Source organism: Scylla paramamosain, chromosome 45 (assembly GCF_035594125.1).
Source record: "Scylla paramamosain isolate STU-SP2022 chromosome 45, ASM3559412v1, whole genome shotgun sequence".
Classification (NCBI taxonomy): Eukaryota; Metazoa; Arthropoda; class Malacostraca; order Decapoda; family Portunidae; genus Scylla; species Scylla paramamosain.
The window spans coordinates 212,501-235,292 of record NC_087195.1 but is presented as its reverse complement, the minus strand read 5'-3'; the positions used below and the strand labels follow the sequence as shown (position 1 = coordinate 235,292).

At 41.3% G+C, this 22,792-nt stretch overlaps 3 protein-coding genes across 3 annotated transcripts in view; 2 read left to right on the top strand and 1 right to left on the bottom strand.

Moving 5' to 3' along the window:
• Positions 1 to 779: 779 nt before the first annotated feature.
• LOC135094487 (NADH dehydrogenase [ubiquinone] 1 beta subcomplex subunit 5, mitochondrial-like) lies at positions 780 to 3,749 on the bottom strand. Its single transcript, XM_063994611.1, has 4 exons — positions 3,522 to 3,749; positions 2,578 to 2,791; positions 2,040 to 2,146; positions 780 to 1,362 (listed from the first exon to the last, which is right to left on the bottom strand). The coding sequence occupies exons 1-4, from the start codon at positions 3,695 to 3,697 to the stop codon at positions 1,224 to 1,226; spliced, it is 636 nt and encodes a 211-aa protein (XP_063850681.1). The 5' UTR covers positions 3,698 to 3,749; the 3' UTR covers positions 780 to 1,223.
• Positions 3,750 to 8,311: 4,562 nt separating this feature from the next.
• Positions 8,312 to 17,946, top strand: LOC135094373 (E3 ubiquitin-protein ligase TRAIP-like). The gene is made up of 12 exons (XM_063994414.1): positions 8,312 to 8,359; positions 11,187 to 11,318; positions 11,832 to 11,961; positions 12,590 to 12,672; positions 13,147 to 13,305; positions 13,842 to 13,955; positions 14,456 to 14,567; positions 14,856 to 14,973; positions 15,231 to 15,337; positions 15,860 to 15,976; positions 16,223 to 16,331; positions 17,139 to 17,946. Exons 2-12 carry the CDS (start codon positions 11,206 to 11,208, stop codon positions 17,333 to 17,335), a joined length of 1,359 nt encoding a protein of 452 aa, XP_063850484.1. The 5' UTR covers positions 8,312 to 8,359; positions 11,187 to 11,205; the 3' UTR covers positions 17,336 to 17,946.
• Positions 17,947 to 19,788: 1,842 nt separating this feature from the next.
• Positions 19,789 to 22,792, top strand: part of LOC135094289 (protein ecdysoneless homolog) — a 34,593-nt gene continuing 31,589 nt past the window's right edge. Inside the window, 2 exon segments of the mRNA XM_063994280.1 lie at positions 19,789 to 19,888; positions 22,598 to 22,792. The exon segment at positions 22,598 to 22,792 is cut by the window's right edge and continues 69 nt beyond it. Coding sequence (XP_063850350.1) covers positions 19,804 to 19,888; positions 22,598 to 22,792 — 280 coding nt within the window. The 5' untranslated portion in view covers positions 19,789 to 19,803.

The following is a 22,792-nucleotide window of genomic DNA, read 5'->3' as shown; positions in this document are numbered from 1 at the left end:
CTGCTCCTCTCTCTAAGCATAAGATGCCAGGGTGCCAGGTCGTGTTATCTGCTAAGGCACTGTATACTGGGACACGTAGATGCAGTACTCAACAACTTGGCAACTCTCCACAGGCAAGCACGCATGACACCCACCAATGCCTGCCAACAACACATACACACATACACACACACACACACACGCACACACACACAAGCACGCGCAGGTAATCCTCAAAAGTAATGTAACTAAAATATTTAAAGATATAGTTGCAAATAAATAATAAATAAACATTAAAAGAAATACGTACGTAGATCTAGTTGTGTTAATTTCTCACTCTAATTAAAATATATTAAAAAATGAAAACGATTAAATAATGAAAGAAATGCATAGATCCTGCTATCGTTTATCATTTTTTTTTTCTATAATGCATCAGTAAGCTGGTAAAGATGACATTATGATAAACCCTGAAAAAACGACAACTGACTCGTGTTGAAAAATAACACAAATGAAATAAAAAAAAACGAAAAAAAAAACAAACAATACATAAAAGGAAATGGTGATTAAATTATGAAGTGATGAAAAGAAAATAATAAACAATAAATATGAATAAAAAAATTAAAAAAATAACACAAAACACAGGAATGGTGAATAACTGTGGTGAAAAATAGCAAAAAAAAAAATAAATAAATAAATAAATAAATAAATAACAATAAACAAAAAAAAAAAAAAGCAAATAATTAGAAAATAAAAGCAAACTTATTTCCTTATGTAATGGGAATATAGAATAAAACAACAAGTACATAAATTAACATTCTTTGCCACATTCTGAAGTATGCATACAATTCAGCCGCACCTCTTCCTCCCTTCAGAAGACGAGGGGTAAGGTGGCATGATGGCAGAGCATACACTGACATCTTACACAACTATATAAAGGAAGTCACTCATATATACATCATAGACAGAATGTTGGGGTGAAGTCAGTGGTGGTGGTGGTGGTGGTGGCAGTAGGCATAATAGATTAGCTTTTATAATTTCATAAACCTTTTTGCATTTTGGAACTGCCACCTCAGAGGGCCTTTTTTTTTCACTTTTTTCGATATGCTTAACCAGTGACGATCTTACATACAGAAAAGAAATAATGAATAAATATATAAAACAAATTGATAACTTCAGGAGAAACCCACAGGCAAACCCACCACCAGTCCCCCCAGTATTCCCCAACAGGAGTCCCGCACGGGTCCTTAGAAGCCTCGCTCGTGCTGCATCTGGTCGTACTCCTCCCTGACCTTCTTGTGGTACTTGGTGAGGATTGGACGGTAGTAGTGTGCCCTGGTGTCCTCCCTCTCTGCCATCAGCTCCTTCACTCTCTTCTCAATCAGCCTGCAGACAGAAAGGTGAGGTTCCTGGTAACAGACTGACAGACACCAGACAGCGTAGACTTGGTGCCTCTGAATATTGTATCTAAAATGCACAACACACGTTTCTCTAGTCGCTGTATGGCTGCGGTTCCTGCTGTCTTCGGTAATAGTAAAGGGAAACACACCTCCTGCCACTAGTGTATGGCTGTGGTCCCTGCTGCCTTGAGTAATATTAGTAAAGGGAAACACCTCCTGTCACTAGCGTATGGCTGTGGTCCCTGATGCTGCTACACTAACAGGTATTAGGGAGGGTAGAGCAGCCTCAGGGTAATGGTAAGGGTCCCGAACACTCTTCCTGCCTCTCTGGTATTTGGTGGTGATTCCTGGTGCTGCTACACTAACAAGCACCAGGCAAGGTAAGCTTGGTGCCTTACAATAATGTAGTATCTCAGTAAATCAAATAAAACAAACCCCTTATGATGTAAACTTCTGTATTTCTATATTTCAATACTTGTCTTGTTCCTTTATGTAATTTTCCCCACTTTCTTAATAAAATGTTAAATGTCCCTATGGTGACTGGGCAATGTAGTATTTAAACAACAAACTCCACTAATATTCACCATGGTGCAAATTAAGAAAACACAAGATAAAGACACAAGAATTCAAATAGCAGAGATTAATTACCCAGCAGGAACTCACCTCATTTGCTTCTTCTCGTTCTCCTCGTAGATGTAATGGAGGTACTTCTCATAGTCCTCCTGGTGGCTGGTGTAGAAGTACCGGGCCAGGAACCTCGAGATGGGGTGCTGCAATGACAACAGACACACACTTAGACTCACCTTCCACCAATGATTCTTGTTTATATTCAAGCTACAGCTATACTCAATGTTGTGGGAGGGAAAATGAGTTGTAATGTTACGCCAGGAGTGTTGAGTTATTAAATGTACCTAATTATTAAGTGTAACAAATTATAATGGAAACTTTGTGTATGACTCTCTGAAGATGTATGTAATCACACAAGTTGTAAATACATGTAAATAACATCAATTAAATACAGTTCATAAAGCTCAATGCATTTCCTTGAACACAAAAGTTACTTAAATAATCAAGGATATAAGATAATAATAATAATAATAATAAATAAATAAAATAAAGGAATAAAAAAAAAAAATAATAATTAAATGCAAAAGAAATGCAATATAGAAACAGGACATTGTGTGTGTGTGTGTCCACTCACACGGTGGTACTCCCAGTGCTTGGGGGTGTAGTCCTCTGGGGTGGGTGCCAGCTGGGCTGGGCCGACAAACACGTTGACAGCGAAGGCAAGGGCAGTGAGGGGGAGGGCGCCCAGCATGAAGTAGAAGTGCAGCACGTCCTTGAACTTATGCCACTGCCACCGCGAAGCCGTGATGTCCATGGTGCGTGGTCCCCCACCCCCATCCCCCGCTGGGCTGCATGGGAGGAGCAGGAGAATACATTTATTAATTAACCCGTCATCTACATTTTGTCTCTGTTCATATCCCTATAAAATGTGGTGCTTTAATACTACAACCTGTCACTCCAATACCAACACAGCCCTCCAAGGTCAACAGCTTCAGTTGCGAGGTGGAGGTAAGAGGCTGCTGCCCTTCATGTAAGTGGCCGACTTATATATAAGGCATACCATGGATTACTAATTTCCTAGCCAGAAACCTGGGGTCGGCCTGTACTGGAGATTTATCTATACTTGAAGAAATACTGTATATTATACCAAAACTACCTTATTTTGGCCTGCTAGCTTCCTGCAGCTCCCCTTAGATTATTTTGTTCTGCAAGCTGTTTACTTCCTCATTCATGCACTCATGTTGCGTGGCATTCATTATTTCAATCCTCCCCCCCCACCACCATGACCGTGGTGCCTCAAGCCCCCATCCCCACCACCCCGGTGTGCACACAGGGGGTAACACTGAGGCAGCACCAGGGTGCGGCCTGCAGGACACAAACTTGCTGCGGGGGGCGGGGGGAAGGAAATAATTAATCCTAATAAGACATCAAGTCCAGGAAAAATACTGAAGCCTAGGCAGACGGTGACCTGGGCTGGCTGTGACCCAACACCCGGCACAACTCTCTGACCCCTCCCTCCCCGCAACAACCACACAGCGTGACCACCGAGTGCCGAGGCTCTACCAGGACGTGACTTACCGACGGAGAGAGCGAGGGGGCGGCCAGGTAAGGCACGCAGGGCGCCGAGAGCAGGCAGACGGCTGAGCACCGACATGTTTGTGTCTTACTAACACACACGGACGGTTCTGCCCAAGGATTTTACATACGTTCCTTGGTTCTGCCTTGCCTACTGCACACACTCTTCCAGTGTCCATGTGTCACAAAATGGCACGCATGATAATTATATGTTAATGTGATAACTACAACATTTTTATATTAATGAACACAGGTGGGTTGGAAAAAGCGTCCCAAAGTGGAGTTAGTCCTACTGGAGGTGGATGGGGGGGGAGGGGATTTTCAGAGAGAATGGTTGAGTACAGAAACTGTAGAGTTTCCCTTTGTGTGTGTGTGTGTGTATGTGTGTGTGTGTGTGTAGGAGGGACACAGGCCAAGGGTAATAAAAATCCTGTAAAAAAAAAAAAAGCCCACTGAGATACAGGTTCCCGAATAGGATCCAAAGCGGTAGTCTAAAATTTAAAGGATAAGTGTCTTGAAACCTCCCTCTTGAAGGAATTCAAGTCATATGCAAGTGGAAATACAGAAGCAGGCAGGGAGTTCCAGAGTTTACCAGAGAAAGGGATGAATGATAGAGAATACTGGTTAACTCTTGCATTGAAAGTCTTGTGCAGCGAGGCCGCGGGAGGAGGGGAGGCATGCAGTCAGCAAGATTAGAAGAGCAGTCAGCATGAAAATAGCGGTAGAAGATAGCTAAAGATGCAACATTGCGGCGATGAGAATGAGGCTGAAGACAGTCAGTTTTAATATGTCTAAGGCAACAACAAAAGTTCCATCAAGATCTCTAGAAAAGGATGATCAAGACTCAGTAAGGAAAGCCTTGACGGAGCACATGCTGGCGATCAGATAGGTTGTGAAGTGAGAGATGCTCTAGGTAAAGTTCCACTGGCTGACTTTCAGGATGAGAAGCATCGAATAGGTTCTCTCTCTCTCTCTCTCTCTCTCTCTCTCTCTCTCTCTCTCTCTCTCTCTCTCTCTCTCTCTCTCTCTCTCTCTCTCTCTCAACACACACACACACAGATGGGCATGCTTCTGGAAAAGCAGGACAAACTTATTATGGAAAACAAAGAATTGAAAAAGAAGTGTATATATATATATATATATATATATATATATATATATATATATATATATATATATATATATATATATATATATATATATATATATATATATATATATATATATATATATATATATATATATATATATATATATATATATATATATATATATATATATATATATATATATATATATATCTTGCTAACTGCATGCCTCCCCTCCTTCCGCGGCCTCGCTGCACAAGACTTTCTTCTTTCTCTCACCCCTATTCTGTCCACCTCTCTAACGCAAGAGTTAACCAGTATTCTCAATCATTCATCCCTTTCTCTGGTAAACTCTGGAACTCCCTGCCTGCTTCTGTATTTCCACCTTCCTATGACTTGAATTCCTTCAAGAGGGAGGTTTCAAGACACTTATCCATCAATTTTTGACCACTGCTTTGACCCTTTTATGGGACTGGCATTTCAGTGGGCATTTTTTTTTATTAGATTTTTGTTGCCCTTGGCCAGTGTCCTTCCTACATAAAAAAAGAAAGAATATATATATATATATATATATATATATATATATATATATATATATATATATATATATATATATATATATATATATATACATATATATATATATATATATATATATATATATATATATATATATATATATATATATATATATATATATATATATATATATATATATATATATATATATATATATATATATATATATATATATATATATATATATATATATATATATATATATATATATATATATATATATATATATATATATATATATATATATATATATATATATATATATATATATATATATATATATATATATATATATATATATATATATATATATATATATATATATATATATATATATATATATATATATATATATATATATATACCTAAATTCTGCTGTATTTGGAAAGTGGCAGTTTTGCATAATATTTAGAATAATTACATATGTACAATAATTTTACCAGAAGTACAATAATTTCAACCTGTGTAGTACGAAAACATGGCCAAAACAATCTAGTAACGCTGGACTCGCGGGCTAAGGACTAGTGCTGTGAGGGCAGGGGGCGTTGGTGGAGGTGGTGGTGACGCTGGGGAGGAAGGGATTTGTGTTACATTGCTTTGGTGGGCACTGGTCAGTCTTGCCACACACTCTCCTAATAGTGATCAGTGCATATTCCTGGCGGTGGTGGTGGTGTGATTACATTGTTTTGGCAGGGGCGCTGGGGAAGGAGGGATTGGTGTTACATTGTTTTAGTCAGCACTGGCCAGTCTTGCCACACACTCTCCTAATAGCGATCAGTGTTTGCATATTCCGGGCAGCTTCTTCCTCCATCAAGCAGCACCAGAGACACAGCTACTTAAGGTGAGTACAGTGTTGGCAGCCTCCTCCTGTCAGCCTTACCGCCCTCACCGTAACACACTCCTCCCGCGGACTTCCTGTCAGTTTATTCGTTATTTGGGTGTTTTTGAGGTTATTTATTATTTATTTAGGGTTTCCTCGCATCTGAGTCTGGAAATTTAGCTAAATATTGAAGGGAGATCTATGTAAACAAACAGATAGAGGTAGGGCGTCCTTATTATGAGCTTTTATCTGCTTCATCTCTTATTTATTGTATGCCTAACACGTCACTAAAAGGAGCCAAAGTGTTGGCAGCCTTCTCCTGTCAGCCTTACCGCCCTCACCGTAACACACTCCTCCCGCGGACTTCCTGTCAGTTTATTCGTTAGCTAAATATTGAAGGGAGATCTATGTAAACAAACAGATAGAGGTAGGGCGTCCTTATTATGACCTTTCATCTGCTTCATCTCTTATTTATTGTAAGCCTAACACGTCACAAAGTGGAGCCACATGACTAGGCTTTCATATCCGCTAGCTAGGTATACCTGCCATTACCTCATTTAGTTACGATGGAAGAATAACAGGCAAAATAGCGGCCGTTCTCTCCGCTGTCAAGGGCCGCCATGACAGCTGGCGATCTGTTTCAACCTGTTGGTTCCAATATTTTTTCGGTAATTTTCTTAACTTCTTTATTCTGCTGGTATAGCATGTTTTTATGGTTTATAAAAATAATTACTTGCTTTAGAAGTGTTTTCGTTGCTTGTGTTGAGTTGTTTTCAATTTTGTGTTGCTTTACGAAAATCTGGGGTGTTTTTTTGGCAGTATTTTGACAAACTTGTTTTTTTATTTCACGCTCTAACTACGTCTTTTGTGTTTCTAAAAATCGCTTATGATTTTTAAAGTGTTTTTTTGTTCCTGTTGAGAGAAATAAGTGGACTTTAGAAATGATTTATGGTCCTGTTAAAAGTTGTGATTACAACACTTTTTGTGTTATTGTCTCTCTATTTGAGCTTGTAACTAACTTTTCATTGCTTGAAAAAATAGTTCGTATATTTTAAAGTGTTTTATCTTGTTATTGAGTCAAAATGGGTGGACTTTTCGGTGGTTTTTAATCGTGTTTAGGTTCCAACACTTGTTTTTTACACAATTTCGGTTTTGTTTGTTTACTTCTTGTTCCAGGTAACTTTTGATGGTGTAAGATGATAGTTCAGATTTTTTAAAATTTTTTACGTTCCTGAAAATTCAAATGTTGTGGACTTTTCAATGATTTAAATGGTGCCGAATATTTCAACACTTTTTCCATATTTCATTTGGATATTTTTTAAATACTACTCAAGCTAGAGCTGTTATAATATTGTGGATATTAGTTTAAGTATTTGTCAAGTCAGAATATATAAGGCATTCCAGCCTAGCTCCATTTTTTCGAGGGGTCAATTTCGAAATGAAATCCGTTACGGTACGTAAATTAGCCGTGACGTCACGGCCGTCATCATGGACCCGGGACCTTGATCGGCTCCGCTGTCTCCTCGGTAATATTTATCGTCCTTTGCTGTGTTTTAATGGTGTTTCCACGTGTTTCTAAACTCAGACGTGTAGATAAGAGTAGAATGAGTAAGAAAATAAGAGAAATAGAGGAGGAAGAGGAAAGGAGAAGGAATGGAGGAGGTGATAAAACAGGAAAATGTTAAGAAAACAATATTTAGGTTAATTTTTCCTGCTGCCCTGTCAGTCTTTGTAGTATTTGTCTTCCGTGACAGTGCTTTCAGTGTATTTGGTGTGTTTAGGAGGTATTAGAGTGTGTCTAGAGGTGTTTAGGGGGTGTGCGCACACATACACTCTCTCTCTCTCTCTCTCTCTCTCTCTCTCTCTCTCTCTCTCTCTCTCTCTCTCTCTCTCTCTCTCTCTCTCTCTCTCTCTCTCTCTCTATATATATATATATATATATATATATATATATATATATATATATATATATATATATATATATAAACCTAAATTCTGTATTTGGAAAGTGGCGGTTTTGCATAATATTTGGAATAATTACATATGTACGGCAATTTTACCAGAAGTACAATAATTGCAACCTGTGTAGTACGATAATATGGCCAAAACAATCTGGCTACGCTGCTGACGGCCGTGTTCCGCGGCTTTCTTGAGTGTGGGGAGCAAGACAAGGTTCTTAATTATTTCCTATTCCTTGCCTTTTAAGCCCGCATTACAGTGATTTAAAGGTGCTCAGGTCAGCCAGCCAGCCTTGATGTGTTCGGGCTTACTCTGTGTTGTGTCTGGTAAGTACAGCAGCCATGGTTTGTTTGTGTTGATGTGTTGAAAGTGCCGTGTGACAATTTTTGTGCTGGGTTAAGTTTTTATATTTTCTTCCCTTAATGTAAATTGGTGTCTTTCTTTGTTATCTGTGTCATTAACGTTACAGTGATTGAAAGGGGCTCACGTCATGTATGTTGATGTGTTGCAAGTGGCCGTGTGTGTGACAGTGAGTTGGGTTAAGATTTGATGTCTTTTGGTTCGTAATTTTAGCCATTAGTGTACCTTGCCTGACTCGGTAGGGGTCAGCTGAAGACAGGTGGCTGGTGGCAGGTGAAGTTAAGATTTAGCATTGTGTATTATTTCTGGAAACTTTTTGCAAGACAATGTTAAGTTCAAATTGAAAATTATCTTCATTGTTTTGCTCTGAAAGGTTTCTTACATGACAGGTAGAAAAGTGATGAAACTGTAGGTGTGTGTGTGTGTGTGTGTGTGTGTGTGTGTGTGTGTGTGTTTGTGTGTGTGTTTGTGTTTGTGTGTGTGTGTGTGTGTCTGTGTGTGTGTGTGTGTGTGTGTATGTGTGTGTGTGTGTGTGTATGTGTGTGTGGAATGCAATGCAGTGGTGAATCCTAAGAGCAACTTCTCCAAACTAATTAGCAGTATACATCAGGAGAGGATAGACACAACTTAATCAGTGAAGCTTCATGTAAGTGGTCATTGATATTTATTTCGGTAATTCTTTATAATAAGTTTGCCCCCCCATCCTTCCCCCATCCACCAAGAAGGTTGGGGACCTGGTGGGAAGGGAGGGTTTTAGAGGGGGGAAGCCAGATTTGGACATTCATGAAAAAGCCAAAGGGTGAGATACAATATTTTGGAAAATAGGGAAATTTCTGGCCTAACCTAACTTTATCAAACCTAACTTAACCAATCTGGGGGGTGGGGGTTTGTCCTCCACTGGACACCTCACCTTTGAGAACACTAACTTAACCTAACCATGAGGGAACTTTTCTCCCATGGATGCCCCATCAAGGATACTAACCTAACTTAATATTACCTAATTTAATCTAAACTGGGGGACAAAACACCATGCCATCTTAAGAATTGTACAGCCAAGTCCTCTTGCTTATGTAGCTTCACAATAAAATCCTGGCACTTAAACTTGTATCCACTGCTCTCGGCTGCCAGAGTGACACTGAGAACTCTTGTGGGTGGCCGGCTGACTGCTGCGGTTGCCACATACACACGTAGTGATTGGCTGAGCATCGGTGACGTATTGTCTAGAAGAAAATGACGTTCAGTAATGCTCTGATACAGTGGAACCTCAGTTAATGAATGCCTCCCTTGTACTAGGAGATATATATATACTCTTCTTCTAGTACATCTGTAGAGGTGGTCATGATATAGATAAACTCATTGTAAAGCAGCTGTATGTATATTAATAAAATAAACTGTACAAAGATGATGCGATGAGCTGCCAGTGGACCGCAGGTCTGCTACCGATGCCAGGTGGACAAGGGCTGCTGATGATGGGGTGGTTGGTGGGTCGGCTCAGGTCACGGCCATGGCTGGCGTCCAGAGACAAGGGGATGAGGGTTGACCTCACTCCCATGTGGTGATAAGTAGGGTGGCCAGAGGCTTGGCGTCGGGTTGGAGACAGAGGTGAGGTTGGTCAGGGCCGTCGAGTCCTGAGGGGAAGGGTGCACCATGGAATGTGGGTGGCAAGGGTGTGGGCAATGTTTGCAAAATTTGGTTTTTGAACGAAATTTTGAACTCATTATTGCTTTGGTTGTGGTATCATAATTTGGTTCTGGAACAAAGTTACTTGATTTCAAATATTAAAAGACAGCAAAAGCTGCTGTTTATTACTAATTTATAGTTTTTATAAATATCTACTTTGTTTTCATATGTTTGGAGGAAAGACACAGAGTGTAAGACAGTAATTAAATCTTTGAAATAATGTAAATGTGGTCTTGTTGAAAAAGCTTCGATGTAAAGAAACAGTTTTCGGTGCTCAGGAGTAATCCTGAATCACCTGTGGCTCTCTTGATGACCCCCAATGCCATCACTACTGCACAACTGCATTTTACCAGTAGCTTTTCCCAGCAGCAAGATGCCTAAGTGTTATGATCGCTGTCTTAAAGGAATCACACTCAGGCTCATACAAGAATCCAGTTAGAATGTAAGAAAAGGAATGTGGAATGCTCTCTCAGATTTTCTTGGAAGAACTAGATAAATATATGTAATTTACTGCATATGATGCTTCATCCAGCTCATAGTATTGTTAGTTTTGTAATTGATTTTTTTGTTTACAAGAGGTGGTGCACCACTGGAGTGTGTGGCTTCCCTGCCTTTGCCCATGTTGGTAGGGGTAAGGAAGCCCACCAGGTAAGAAGACCAGATGAGTATCAAAGAAATTATTGAGACTTGGCTAGATGAATAATTCCCCACAGGGTTTGAGGGAGGTCTGGAGCGCTCCTGTTACCATTAACAAGATTATGGATGACTGTTTACTTTATATAATGAGTGATATTGAAAAATTAATTCCTTTGTTGTGTAGATTGTGTCATTGTAGATATTTGCATTTGTGTTCTGGTGCACCAGAGTCAAGGTGACAGTGGGACACAACTGCACTGTCACTGGAGAGTGTATGTGATGGTTAGAGATTGTACACGACCTGTTTCACTATTTGTGTGTTCTTGCAAACCATCTAGGGACTGTACATGACAGGTAAAGAGATTGTACACGACCTATTTCACTATTTGTGTGTTCTTGCAAACCAGCTAGGGACTGTACATGACAGGTAAAGAGATTGTACACGACCTGTTTCACCATTTACTACGTTCCTGCAACTTTGTGGCCTTGACAGAGTGTAGATAGACTGTAAATGACTTGTTATTGTAATTCTTTATTTTTCTACAGGTTTGTGGCCCCAACGGAGATGAGGGCAACCTGCATGATATGTGTGGACATCATCGTGCAGGGGCAGGATGTGTCGGCAACGCCCTGCGGCCACACCTTCCATGCACACTGCATCACCGAGTGGATCAAAGTGTAGGTGCAGTGGCATGGGAGGCTGCCAGTCCCTATACTTTACAGTCAAGGGAGTATCCAGAATTTAAGAAGTGTCTTGAAATCTGCCTCTTGACACTGTTCAAGCCTGACGTGGAGGGAATACAGAAGCAAGAAGGAACTTGCAGAGTTTGCTTATACTGCCAAGCCAGTGGGGTATTATTTCTTTAGTACTGTTGGCACCCTGCACCTGCTTTGGCCTCAGGATTGGAGTAGGGGCAGGGTAGAGAACAGTCTCATCATGAAGGGGCAAGGTAAACCAGTATGTGCTGTCAGGCCTTGCTATGGCTGTATGTAGTATGGTGGTTTACGAGGCTCTCCCTTTCCACCAGCAGCTGATTGGGCTAGGAATGAGAATGGTGTGTGTGTGTGTGTGTGTGTGTGTGTGTGTGTGTGTGTGTGTGTGGGATTGCCAGCCTGGTGTATAGATGCATATATTAGTATTGTTGTTTGTGTTACTTTTGTTTTTGTTTTCACATTCTCCCACTCACACAGGTCCAAGTCGTGTCCTCAGTGCCGCACTAAGGCCACTGAGAGGACCCTCATTAAGTTGTTCTTCGAGACCAGTGACTCGGAGATTGAGACAGATCCCGACACCCTCCAGCAGCAGATAGACAACTTGAAGGTGCGGGAGGAAGGGGCATGGGGAGCACTGGTGGAGAAGAAATGGTGGTGGAGGGCTACAATAGAATAGAATGGATAACATGTGGATGAGTATGTGGAGGAAAGAAAAAGTTGATGGAGGGTTACAAGAGAGACTACAGAATGGAAGACATGTGTGACTATGTGGAGGAAAAGAATGGATGTGGAGTAGATTGTAACTTGAGATGAAAAACCGGTTATAGGAAGGTGGAAAAACAGAATCAAGTAGAGAGTTTACTGGTGAAAGGAATGAAAGAATAACTAGAGGATATATATTTAACTTTGCACTATAACAACCTAGTCCTCTTGGCAATTAGCTTGTTATCTAAGGGTTTAGTATAACATGGATGACTCTCACTATGTTTGCCACTGCTAATACCTCCTGTGTTGAAACAAGTTAGATTTAAATATAGAGCAGAAGATGATTGAGTCAGTGATTAGGTTGTCAGTGCTGAGTAATTGAGGAGCTTTTAAAGATTAGATTTTTGGATAACGATGACAGGTGGAAAAAAGGCAGACGTGTTTCATACAGGGACTGCCACGTGTAGGCTGGAGGGCTTCCTGCAGCTTCCCTTGTTGGCTTGTGTTCAAATGCTGTTGTGTGTTGACAGTTTCAGCTGAAGCTTAAGGAGCAGGAGGTGAAGAAGCACAAGGAGGATGCTGGCAACTCTAAGGCTCAGGCTGTGGCTCTCAGGTGAGTGGCAGCAGTGTGCAGTGTTCAATTACCTTTTTTCTTAGCCATAGCCCTCCTCCTCCTCCTCCTCCTCCTCCTCCTCCTTACAACAGCTGTGTGTGTTGGCAGGGAGTAGTTGTGGGTCAGGGAGCAGGCTTACAACAGCTGTGTGTGTAGTGGCAGGGAGGCATTGTGGGTCAGAGCAGCCTTACAACAGCTGTGTGTGTAGTGGCAGGGAGGGGTTGTGGGTCAGGGAACAGCCTTACAACAGCTGTGTGTGTATTGGCAGGGAGGCATTGTGGGTCAGAGCAGCCTTACAACAGCTGTGTATGTTGGCAGGGAGGCATTGTGGGTTAGATAAGAGACTTACAACCGCTGTGTGTGGTGGCAGGGAGGAGTTGTGGGTCAGGGAGCAGCCTTACAACAGTTGTGTGTGGTGGCAGGGAGGCATTGTGGGTCAGATAAAAGACTTACAACAGCTGTGTTTATTGGCAGGGAGGAATTTCGAGCAAGAGAAACCATTATTGTCGACAAGGAGACCACCATCCGGGCACTCAAGACGCAGCTGCTGTATGTGGACAGTGTTGTGGACAAGTCCAAGAAAATGAAGGAGGAGGTCAATGAACTGAAGGGGAAGCTCAAGCTACTGCAAGGGTGAGCCAGAGAGAGAGAGAGAGAGAGATGAAAAGCTTTTGATTCCATCCTGTTTAATAGAGTGATATGATTCAACCTTCCCCCTCCTCATAAATGTGTAGTATTCTCCATACATGGGTAGATAAGACCCCTGTGCAGAATTAGCAAATAGTGTGGGCGAGAAAAACTGGTGGAGATAACTCGGAACTCGGAAGTCAGTCACTGGCAAACAGCAGACAGATAACAAAGGTACCCTCTCCTTCACCCGAGTTAGACTCCAGCCAGCGCCCAGCTCGTAACAAGCTCCTTCTCAACATTCTGCTATCCTTAGTGGAAACATCACGTCAGATTCCGGTGAAGTACTTTGTCTGGTTGCAGGCCTGTGAACTGATAGCTGCTTAACTATCATGTGTCTACCTAACTCAGGGTAAAACTTTATAACCTGGCACTGGATTTTATGCCATTTTGCCATAATTATACCTTCAATTCTTTTTCCTTTATCCCACATCTCTCCTGTGTCTCTCTCCACCACTACCACCACCCTGTGCACCTGGCAGCTTGGAGACTGTCCTGAATGGCACAACAGAGGAGGTCACACTGCTGGTCAACGGTGAGGCAGGTGGATCCAGTGGTGTGAAGAACATTGCTACATTCTGCACTGTCCTGAAGAAGTGAGTGGTGATGGTTTTCTTTTGATTTGATTTGTTTAGTGTTTTGTTTTTGGTTTGGTTCTAAAATTGAGTGGTGTCAGTTTGACTCATTTGATTGATTTTTACTGTTTTTTTGTTTACTCAGATATCATGTGATTTTTTACAAGCAAGGCTATATTTCAAAGGCCACAGAGATGATTAGCCAGGTGTTTAAGACTGTTTCTCCAGTTAATAATGTAGAAATCTTGTTAATCTATCACTAGAACCTTGATTACATCCCATAAAACCCATGTATCTTTCACCATTCTATTTAACTCTCATGGTTTTTCAATTCAAGCTCTTAATTCCTGGATTATGACTCAGTACTGTAGCATTAGCACAGATGAGTGACTTGCTGCAGGTGCTTACTGAGTCTGGTTCACAGCTATGTCAGAAAACAGTTTAAGATGTGGTGTAGGAAGGGAACTCTGGCATAACTTGATGAGCCCTGTACTGAGTGACTGATTGATGTCTTCTTGCAGGGAGCTGAGCAGGGCTGTGGAGAAGCGAACTAAGATGAGGTCCGAGATGATGGTAGTGATGAGGAAGTGCAAGGAGGCGGAGAAAAATGCCAAGAGCCTGAAGGAGGAGGTGGTGAGTGTGTGTGTGTGTGTGTTTGTGTTTATGTTTTTGTGTATCTCTGTCTGTCTGCCTCTGCCTCTCTCTGTATTCCTCCCTTTTTGTACACATTCACTCTCTCTGTCTCTATCTCTAATCTTCCTTTACTCACACACTTTCGCTCAGTCTCACTCCTTCTCTCACACACGCATACACAATATATACCCCCCCTGTCTTATCTCACACCGTTCCTCACTCATTCATACACACAGACACACACACAGTATACCCGTCTGTCCTCTCTCACTCTCCCTCACTCTGCAGGACACCCTCACCATCTCAACCCGTCACTTGGAGCAGGACAACGAGGGGCTGGCGAATGAAAACACAAAACTCAAGGCCAAGATTCGAGCATTGGAGCAGTCCATTGCCTCTCCTTCAGGTGGGTGGTGGTGGTGGTGGTGGTGGAGGAGGGGGAAAGGGATGAAGGCTTTCTGTCATTTCTCTTTGTCCCCTTTTTCTCCATCTTTTTTTTTGTCTTTTCTCTTTATTTTTGCTTTTTTTCTTCCTTGTCTTTCTCTTCTCTTTTTTTCCTTATTCTCTCTCTCTCTCTCTCTCTCTCCTGTAAGATAACACTACTTAAACTCTCCCTCAGCACATTTCCACACTCCCTTACCACACGTCTCCACTCTCCTTCAGATGACGTCCGTAGCAGTGCCCTCCACCGCCTGCTGTTTGAAAGTCCAGCCCCAGCACTGCTCAAGCGCCTGCACAGCCAACTGGAATGCGATTCTGTCACTCCTGAGGTCAGTAGTATCACCATATTGACACCATCACTTGATGTTGGTGGTAGTGGTAGTGGTGGTGGTGGGCAAGGAGTGTGTGTGTGTGTGTGTGTGTGTGTGTGTGGTATTTTGTCTGGGCCACCCTGTCTGGGATTCCTGGTCTGGTATATAGAATAGGTAGATTATTATTATTATTATTATTTTTATTATTATTATTAATTCTGAACCTGGTGACTGTCTTATACTGTTATTTAGGCTGAGATTACTTGCTTTTACTAAGTTCCATGGGTGCTGTCTTCAAATCACTGAGCTGTGTGTTGTGTCTAGTAATGTTCTCAGTGTAAGAGTATACTCGTATACTTTTGTATGATTTTAAGTTGAAATACACCAATTTGATATATTTCAAGAAGTCACCCAGATTTTAAGAGTTAAGTTTGTATCCTGATGTAGCTGAACAGCTTACACACACTCTGTGATGGAGAGTGTAGCAATAATGAGCCAGGCAGCACCACCACCCTCACAGTAAACTTGTGTCCCGGCCAGGTGGTGCGCATGAGGCCCAGTGGAATCACGAAGGAATCGAAGGAACCCACAGGACAGAAGGAGCCAGACTCAGGCATGACAAAACTGGTTGATTTAGTCAGCCCTCCACCTGCCAAGGTGAGGGAATAAGGGTGTGGGAATTAGGGAGAGAGGTTTTACAAGGTGTGTCTAAGGTGAAAGGAGACAGAGCACAAGAATTCAAGCACAGGTGAATGACTTACTGCAGGTGCTTTCTGAGGCTGGTTCAGACTTACAAGTGTGCCAAAAATCAGTTTATGATGTGGCATAGGAAGGGAACTCCAGCGTGACTCGAGGACCATCCGTAATGACCTGTCATTATACTGTCACTCTTCACCATTTCAGAAGCCTCTCTCCACCTCGGTGCATCCCCTGACTGACAGCTGCAACATCATGAAGGGAGGCAGGGGCTCCTATGCCAGCCTGCATGCTGGACCTACCACCTCCCAGGCCTGTGAGTGTGTGTGTGTGTGTGTTTGTGTGTGTGTTTTTGAGAGAGGGGGGTGGCTATGTGTGTATGTTCATTACAAAACTCTTATGTAATGCAACACTATGTTTCATCTCAGTGCCACAAAGTCACATGGTTCACCAACCTTCAGCACTGTGACACCACCTCCACATTTTCCCATCAGCTCAGGCTCATATTCAGAAATGCCTTGCTTTTTCACCACGATTGTTTTCAGAGGCCCCAAAGATGATCAGCCGGGTTCTCAAGAGTGTTTGCCCTGTTAATGATGTAAAAATATCGCCAATCTTTCCTTAGACACGTGGGCACACCCTTGAAAACACTTTGCTCTCTCACCACGACTGTTTTCAGTGGCCCCAGAGATGATAAGCTGGGTTCTCAAGAGTGCTTGCCTTGTTAATGAAGTAGAAATCTTGTCAATCTTTCACTAGAACCCTAAAACTCCCTTGAAAACCCATGGAACGTTAACTAGAGCGTTTTTGGGGCACAGTGTTTCAGAATACGTTCCTTACTGGTGCCTTTGTGGGTGGGGGTGTGTGTGGTGTTTGAGGCCAGCAGGTTTAGGGTGTGGGCAGAATGAAGCACAGTCAGGATGGTTCTTGGTAGTATAGTATTAATCATGATGTAAACTTAGATGACTCAAACTACAACACTCAAAACCAGTTTCAGTACATTTTGAATTTGCTTTAAACTAACCTGATCTGCTGAACTAAGCTACTTAACCACCCTCAATCATTAACTAGCAAAAAAAATTTATCATCGCCATAGCCTCACCCTTGGTCTTACACTCCACAGGGAAGGACAGGCAGCTGGTAGGGGACCAAGTAGGTTACGATGGCCTTGGGGGACACCACAGGGCTGATGAGTTCCCCAAGCCATCTCCTCTAATGAGACAGCTGCCCAAGAAGTCCAAGTTCCTGTACAAACCGGTGAAGGGCAAAGGAAAGACCAACAAGCTCACTAACTACTTTGAAAACACATTTGAGGATTAGGTGTCTTATTTTTTTTTTATTTTTTATTTATTTATTCATTTTATTTTATTTATTTTGTTATATACTCTGGATTAACTCCTCTGAAAACATTGGAAGATTAGGTGCCTATTTTTTTTCAAGTGTAGTTTTACGTCATGCTCTGTGTAGTGTAGGTTGTATTGTATTTTGCTCACTAATAATGTTTAAAACACATTTGAAGAGCTGCTTACTTTTTTTGTTGATTGATTTTTATTCTTACACTATATATTTTGTTATGTTTTATCTTATTCAGTAACTACTTAAAAAAAAGATGTGAAGATGAGATGCTTGTTTTATTATTATTATTATTATTATTATTATTATTATCATTATTATTATTTTATTTTATTTATTTTTTATCACACTGTAGTCTAGATTGTATTTTATCTTACTAAGTACTTTGAAAACACATTTAAAAATCACTTGCTGCAAGCAGCCGGGATTTGCCTCGTGTAAACCCCCCTCACTATTGTTTTTCATAATGAATTAAACTGGAACAGTGTGTGTGTGTGTGTGTGAAAGAGAAAGAGGGCGGAAGATACTTTTATAATGTTACATAATTTATTGTCGAATAAAAAGCTACTTTTCAGAAACTTGTTTTATCAAAATAGCCCTCCAGGATACTGGTGCACCGGGCACATAGTGTGTGTGTGTGTGTGTGTGTGTGTGTGTGTGTGTTATTTTATCTTAGAAAACTTAGAAAAATCTTACAAAAAACTTCTAATTCAGTGTTTATCCCGTCTCCACTAAAGAAGCCTGCTGTTTTAAGTAAAATAACTACATTTGATCTTGAAAGTTAAAAGTTCAACTTGCTCATGGGGGGATGGATGCACTCACGTGTTCACCTTGAAACCAGGGGGTCAGTACAACACACACTGTAAATTGAAGCACTAAATTCTGAAGAGCAGCAAGTTCTGAAGAGCATCTGAAGAGATGCAGCACTGAGGGAATTAAGCAGTGAGGGAATTAAGACAATCTGTAAGGGAAGAGGAATCAATGAGAGTCGTGAACCTGAGTGTGGTAAACCTCCTCATATATGGGATTAATACTCCATAGAAGGACGAATAAGGCTACTATATACAGGAAGGAACTGGGAGGAGACAAGTATTGGCAGAAGTGACACAGAACACTTAACTTCACGGAAACTTTCAACAAGATGCGAATTTTTTTTTCTTACAGTTCACCATGACAGTGAGTGTGTTGATCACAGAATAGAGTATGTGACATCCTTGGTATTGACCTCGGTGTCAATAGTCGCCCGCGTGGCCCTTTTCCTTTTGCCTGTAGTGTGTACGATACGCTCTTCATATCCTCACTTCAATTAATTTGCTCCGCTGGGTGTTTGGCTTTATTGCGGCACTTCCTATTTATTTGTTTATTTATATATTCATTTATTTATCTTCTCGCCCTAGTTTACAGTCGTCCTTGTCACAGTCTACCCTCGTCCCGCCTATAAAGATACGAACCTAGACTAATTTTTCCCTCAGGAAATCTTCATATTCGTTTATTTACTCATCTATTTTTTTTCATTTTAATTAAATAGTGCTTTGGAATCATGAAGGTAAATTATTATTATTATTATTATTATTATTATTATTTAATCTTAAACCAAAAAAGTAAAAGAAATTATTTCTGTTATCAGAAATGCCATGTGGGTATCTACTGTACCTAGCCACCGGCAACTCTCCTTTGATATTACAATGCCAATCTCATGAATTACCTATACACATGAAACAAAATGCGTAAATGAATAATTTCTTCCTTTATAAGCCACCTAGCAGACGACCACAGTCTGGGCGGGCGGATCAAATCACAGCTTCGGCCCAAATTAAACTAAGCATTGTTATGGCTCCCTTAATACATTGAAACATTTCATTCCACTAAAAAAAAACAAAAAAAACAATATGCTTAATCTTCATTATACATCATACTCCTCAAAAGGCACATATTTCAAAAATAGCTCAGCCGAACAGCAGAATTCCTGCCCTAATATTTCTTTCCCGCGTGCAGATGAATAAAGATAAAAAAAACTGAAATTAATTAAAAGCTATAAAAAAGAAGATAATGGCTCGCTGGTGATACAAGGAGGTGAAGATAGGTTGAGTGAAAAGAAATAAAACAAATTCCTCCGTTGTGAAGACAGAGTCAGGGAGCGTGTTGACATGTGAAGACTGCCGCGCCTTTGTCTTAGGTTAGTTAATTTGCTCCATTCCCTCACTCTTGTGCCAATAATTTTTAATGTTTTTGTGCCAGGGACACATTGGCTTCTTGTGGCCTCGAGTTTCTGTCACCAAACATCTTGTGGTGGATGGTGGAGGCGGACAGAGAGGTATATTAGTAGCGGTGTGTGGGCGTCACTCAGTCCCTGCACACCAACACTGTGGGGCGCGGATCTGAGCTCACCACAGCCCACTCCTCCAGTGTGTCTGTGTGTCCGTGTGTCCCCTGCCATGACGCTGCACAGTGCAGGTGAGCTCCGTTGCCTGGCTCTGTCACGCCGGTGTGGAGAGGCGGGGCGCGTCACTCCTGCAGAGGGTAACAAAGCATTGGTGATATTGATTGGTTTTGGAAGGTTTGTTGTCGCGTTGGTGTAGTGATAGCAGTGCAGGAGGCGTGCCCGAGACACGCAGCATGCAGGGAAGTATGACTACTGAGGTCTACTTGTCCTTTAGATGTTGAAATGGAGATACCATATTGTTTAACTAGTTATTTAATTACTTTATTAAATTAAGTGATTAATCAATTGATTAAATATTATATGTCACAGACCAATGTGGATACACAGGCACAGGATGGTGCAGTAAATTTATAACTGATTTTTATTCAAGCTGTGCTAGTGATAATAGTCATATTTATAATAATAATAATTACAATAATATGTTATTTCATGAAAGCAAAAGGTGATTGTTTAAGAAACCAACTACTTATATATATTTATGACTTAGACAGTAGAAAAAAAATGTAAAAAGAAATAAAAGAAAGCTAAAATATAAAATGTACTACAATATAAATACATTGAGGATTGACACTGAACTGACATGAGCAGCAGTGTGTGGCGGCCCTCCCAGTGGCACGGGTCACCCTGGGGGGACACGTGTGGTGCCACTACTGGAAGGTGGTTGTTTAAAGTTAGTTTAGTGACCTTTGGGGTGTGGGAGGCTGCACCCCAGGAAGGAAGTAATCTGAGGTTTGGCTAATGGCTGGGTTCATTGGGAAGAGAGGTGGGGTGAAATGCTGACAAAGAAAATACCACTTCTTTATCTGCTGTCTTGTTAACCCTTTTATGGCAACAAGCAACAATTCACAGTGGTGAGAGCAATGCATGAAATCTTTTTAAGATGTACAAGAAAAATGGAATAAAAAGAATAGATTTTGCAATTTTTAGTGTTTATAATGTTTGGAATTGGCTGCAGAACAAAAGAAAATATTCAAGAGTGGTTAGTGACTGAGGAAAGATGTGTTATGAGGGATGGATAATGGTGAAAGGGTTAAGAGAGTAATGTCAACCCTCACTGCCTCATCCTGCAGCAGTGTGCTTGTCTTACATCAGCATTTTTTTTTCATTATCTTCAACCAAACTGATTAAGATTGTTTCACTAATTTATATTAGGTTGGTAAGTGCTGAGTCATTGGGGGAGCTCTAAAAGAAGATTAGATAAGTTTATGGATAGAAATGATTGGTGGAAAAACAGATAGGTGTGTTTCATACAGGAACTGCCATGTGTAGGTCTGGTGGCTTCCTGCAGCTTCCCTTATGTTCTCATGTTCATTCACACCCTCAGCCCCACACATTTATTGCCACACAAAGGCAGTACAAAGCAACAAACACACGTGAAAGGAGAGGCCACAGTCTGCTGAGCTGAGACCACATGAGCAACAGAGCAACACGCATGAGTCTAATGCATTACTGGTGAGGCTGTCCCCTGTGACTCCTGGCCGCCCTTCACTATCCTGTCACTGCACATAATAACATCAGAAAACAGGGGAAGCTGCAACAAGTCACCATAAACAAGAAGCTGCAACAAGCCACCATAAAGAAGAAGCAGAAGAAGCTGCAACAAGCCACTATAAAGAAGCTGCACTAAGCCACCATAAAGGAGAAGAAGAAGAAGCTGCAACAAACCACCATAAAGGAGAAGCTTCAACAACTGACCATAAAGAAGAAGAAGAAGCTAAAGACTGTCTCCTCTTCATATTTCCTTTAAAGTGTTGGCAAATTCAATATTATGATTTTGTAACATGTTTTTCTTCAATACAAGATCTTTTTATGACTCACAGTCTTATCCCTGTTGGCCGCCACAGGAAAAGGGGAAAATATACCAGATAGAGGATGGTACACACTAGACCAGCTACCACCCTCAATGAAGTATATGTTGGCTTACCTGCCCGCTGGAGCTGCCTTGTCCTCAGCAGTAATGAGAGGATGATACACTGGTTACATGCCAACCTGCTCGGCTCACATTGTATTTCCTCTTCACCCAGCAAGATCAAGATTTTTTGTTGTGAAGATATTGAAGAAGATATTGCAATAATGTTTTTTATATAGAAAATATTGGATAAGAAAATAAAGAATAATAACATGCGAATTACTTGCCAACCCACTCTGCTCACATTATATTTTGTCTCTACCCAGCAAGAACAGGACTTACAGAGAAAATACCAGAGAAAAAATGATGTGCGGAGGATGACCCACTACTCTTACACACACTGGCTTACCTTGCAGGCAGTGACCCTCGCCCCACACAGTCACAAGGTGGAGGGGGAAGGAGAGGCCACACTGGTGACATCCCTGCTGCCTCACCCACCTGTTGTGTCACCATTTCCCACCTCTCCTTTCCTCTCTACATTGCTTTTAAATTTGAACTATATCTTGGTTTTGCTACTTTTGCCTTTCATTTTGACATTACTAGTATTTTTATGCAACTTTATAACACTGCCATGCAAGATTTTTTTACTCACTTCCCTTCCCTGCATTGCTTGCTTCACACACCCATGGATAAGGAAAATCCGTGTAATATTAGTGTCCTTCCCCGCTGAAGAACACCCATGGGCCCCTAAAATCTTGTTGAAGGAAAGGAGAACTGCATGGACATGGTAACAAACATTTATCAATTAATAAAAAAAAAAAAAAAAAACTAATGACGCTGGGTAGGCTTCCTCTCATTGCCTCATTTGAATTTGTAGCCTTAGAAAACAAACTGGATTATGGCTTGTACTCACACCTACCATATCCTTGCACCACAGAACCCACCACCAGCACCAGCACCACCACCACCATGGCCTGCAGCACCACTGACACAGCAGCAGTCATGGGTGAGGAAGAGACAATTCGCTACTGGCTGTTTCCGCACCACAGCGACGGCTCCCCCATGACAGAGGCCGGTCAGCTGGAGGCACTGATGGATCGCTTGATGGCACACGTGGCCCAGCACACTCACT

Bases quoted from the DNA above. Each gene is read 5' to 3' on its own strand.
- LOC135094487 (XM_063994611.1), bottom strand. From the start codon at position 3,697: ATGGACACTGGAAGAGTGTGTGCAGTAGGCAAGGCAGAACCAAGGAAC. The intron at 2,147-2,577 runs GTGAGTGGACAC...TTGTCATTGCAG, and splicing joins AGCACTGGGAGTACCACCGT to CACCCCATCTCGAGGTTCCT. The intron at 1,363-2,039 runs GTGAGTTCCTGC...TTCTGTCTGCAG, and splicing joins AACGAGAAGAAGCAAATGAG to GCTGATTGAGAAGAGAGTGA.
- LOC135094373 (XM_063994414.1), top strand. From the start codon at position 11,206: ATGAGGGCAACCTGCATGATATGTGTGGACATCATCGTGCAGGGGCAG. The intron at 11,319-11,831 runs GTAGGTGCAGTG...CCACTCACACAG, and splicing joins ATCACCGAGTGGATCAAAGT to GTCCAAGTCGTGTCCTCAGT. The intron at 11,962-12,589 runs GTGCGGGAGGAA...GTGTGTTGACAG, and splicing joins AGCAGATAGACAACTTGAAG to TTTCAGCTGAAGCTTAAGGA.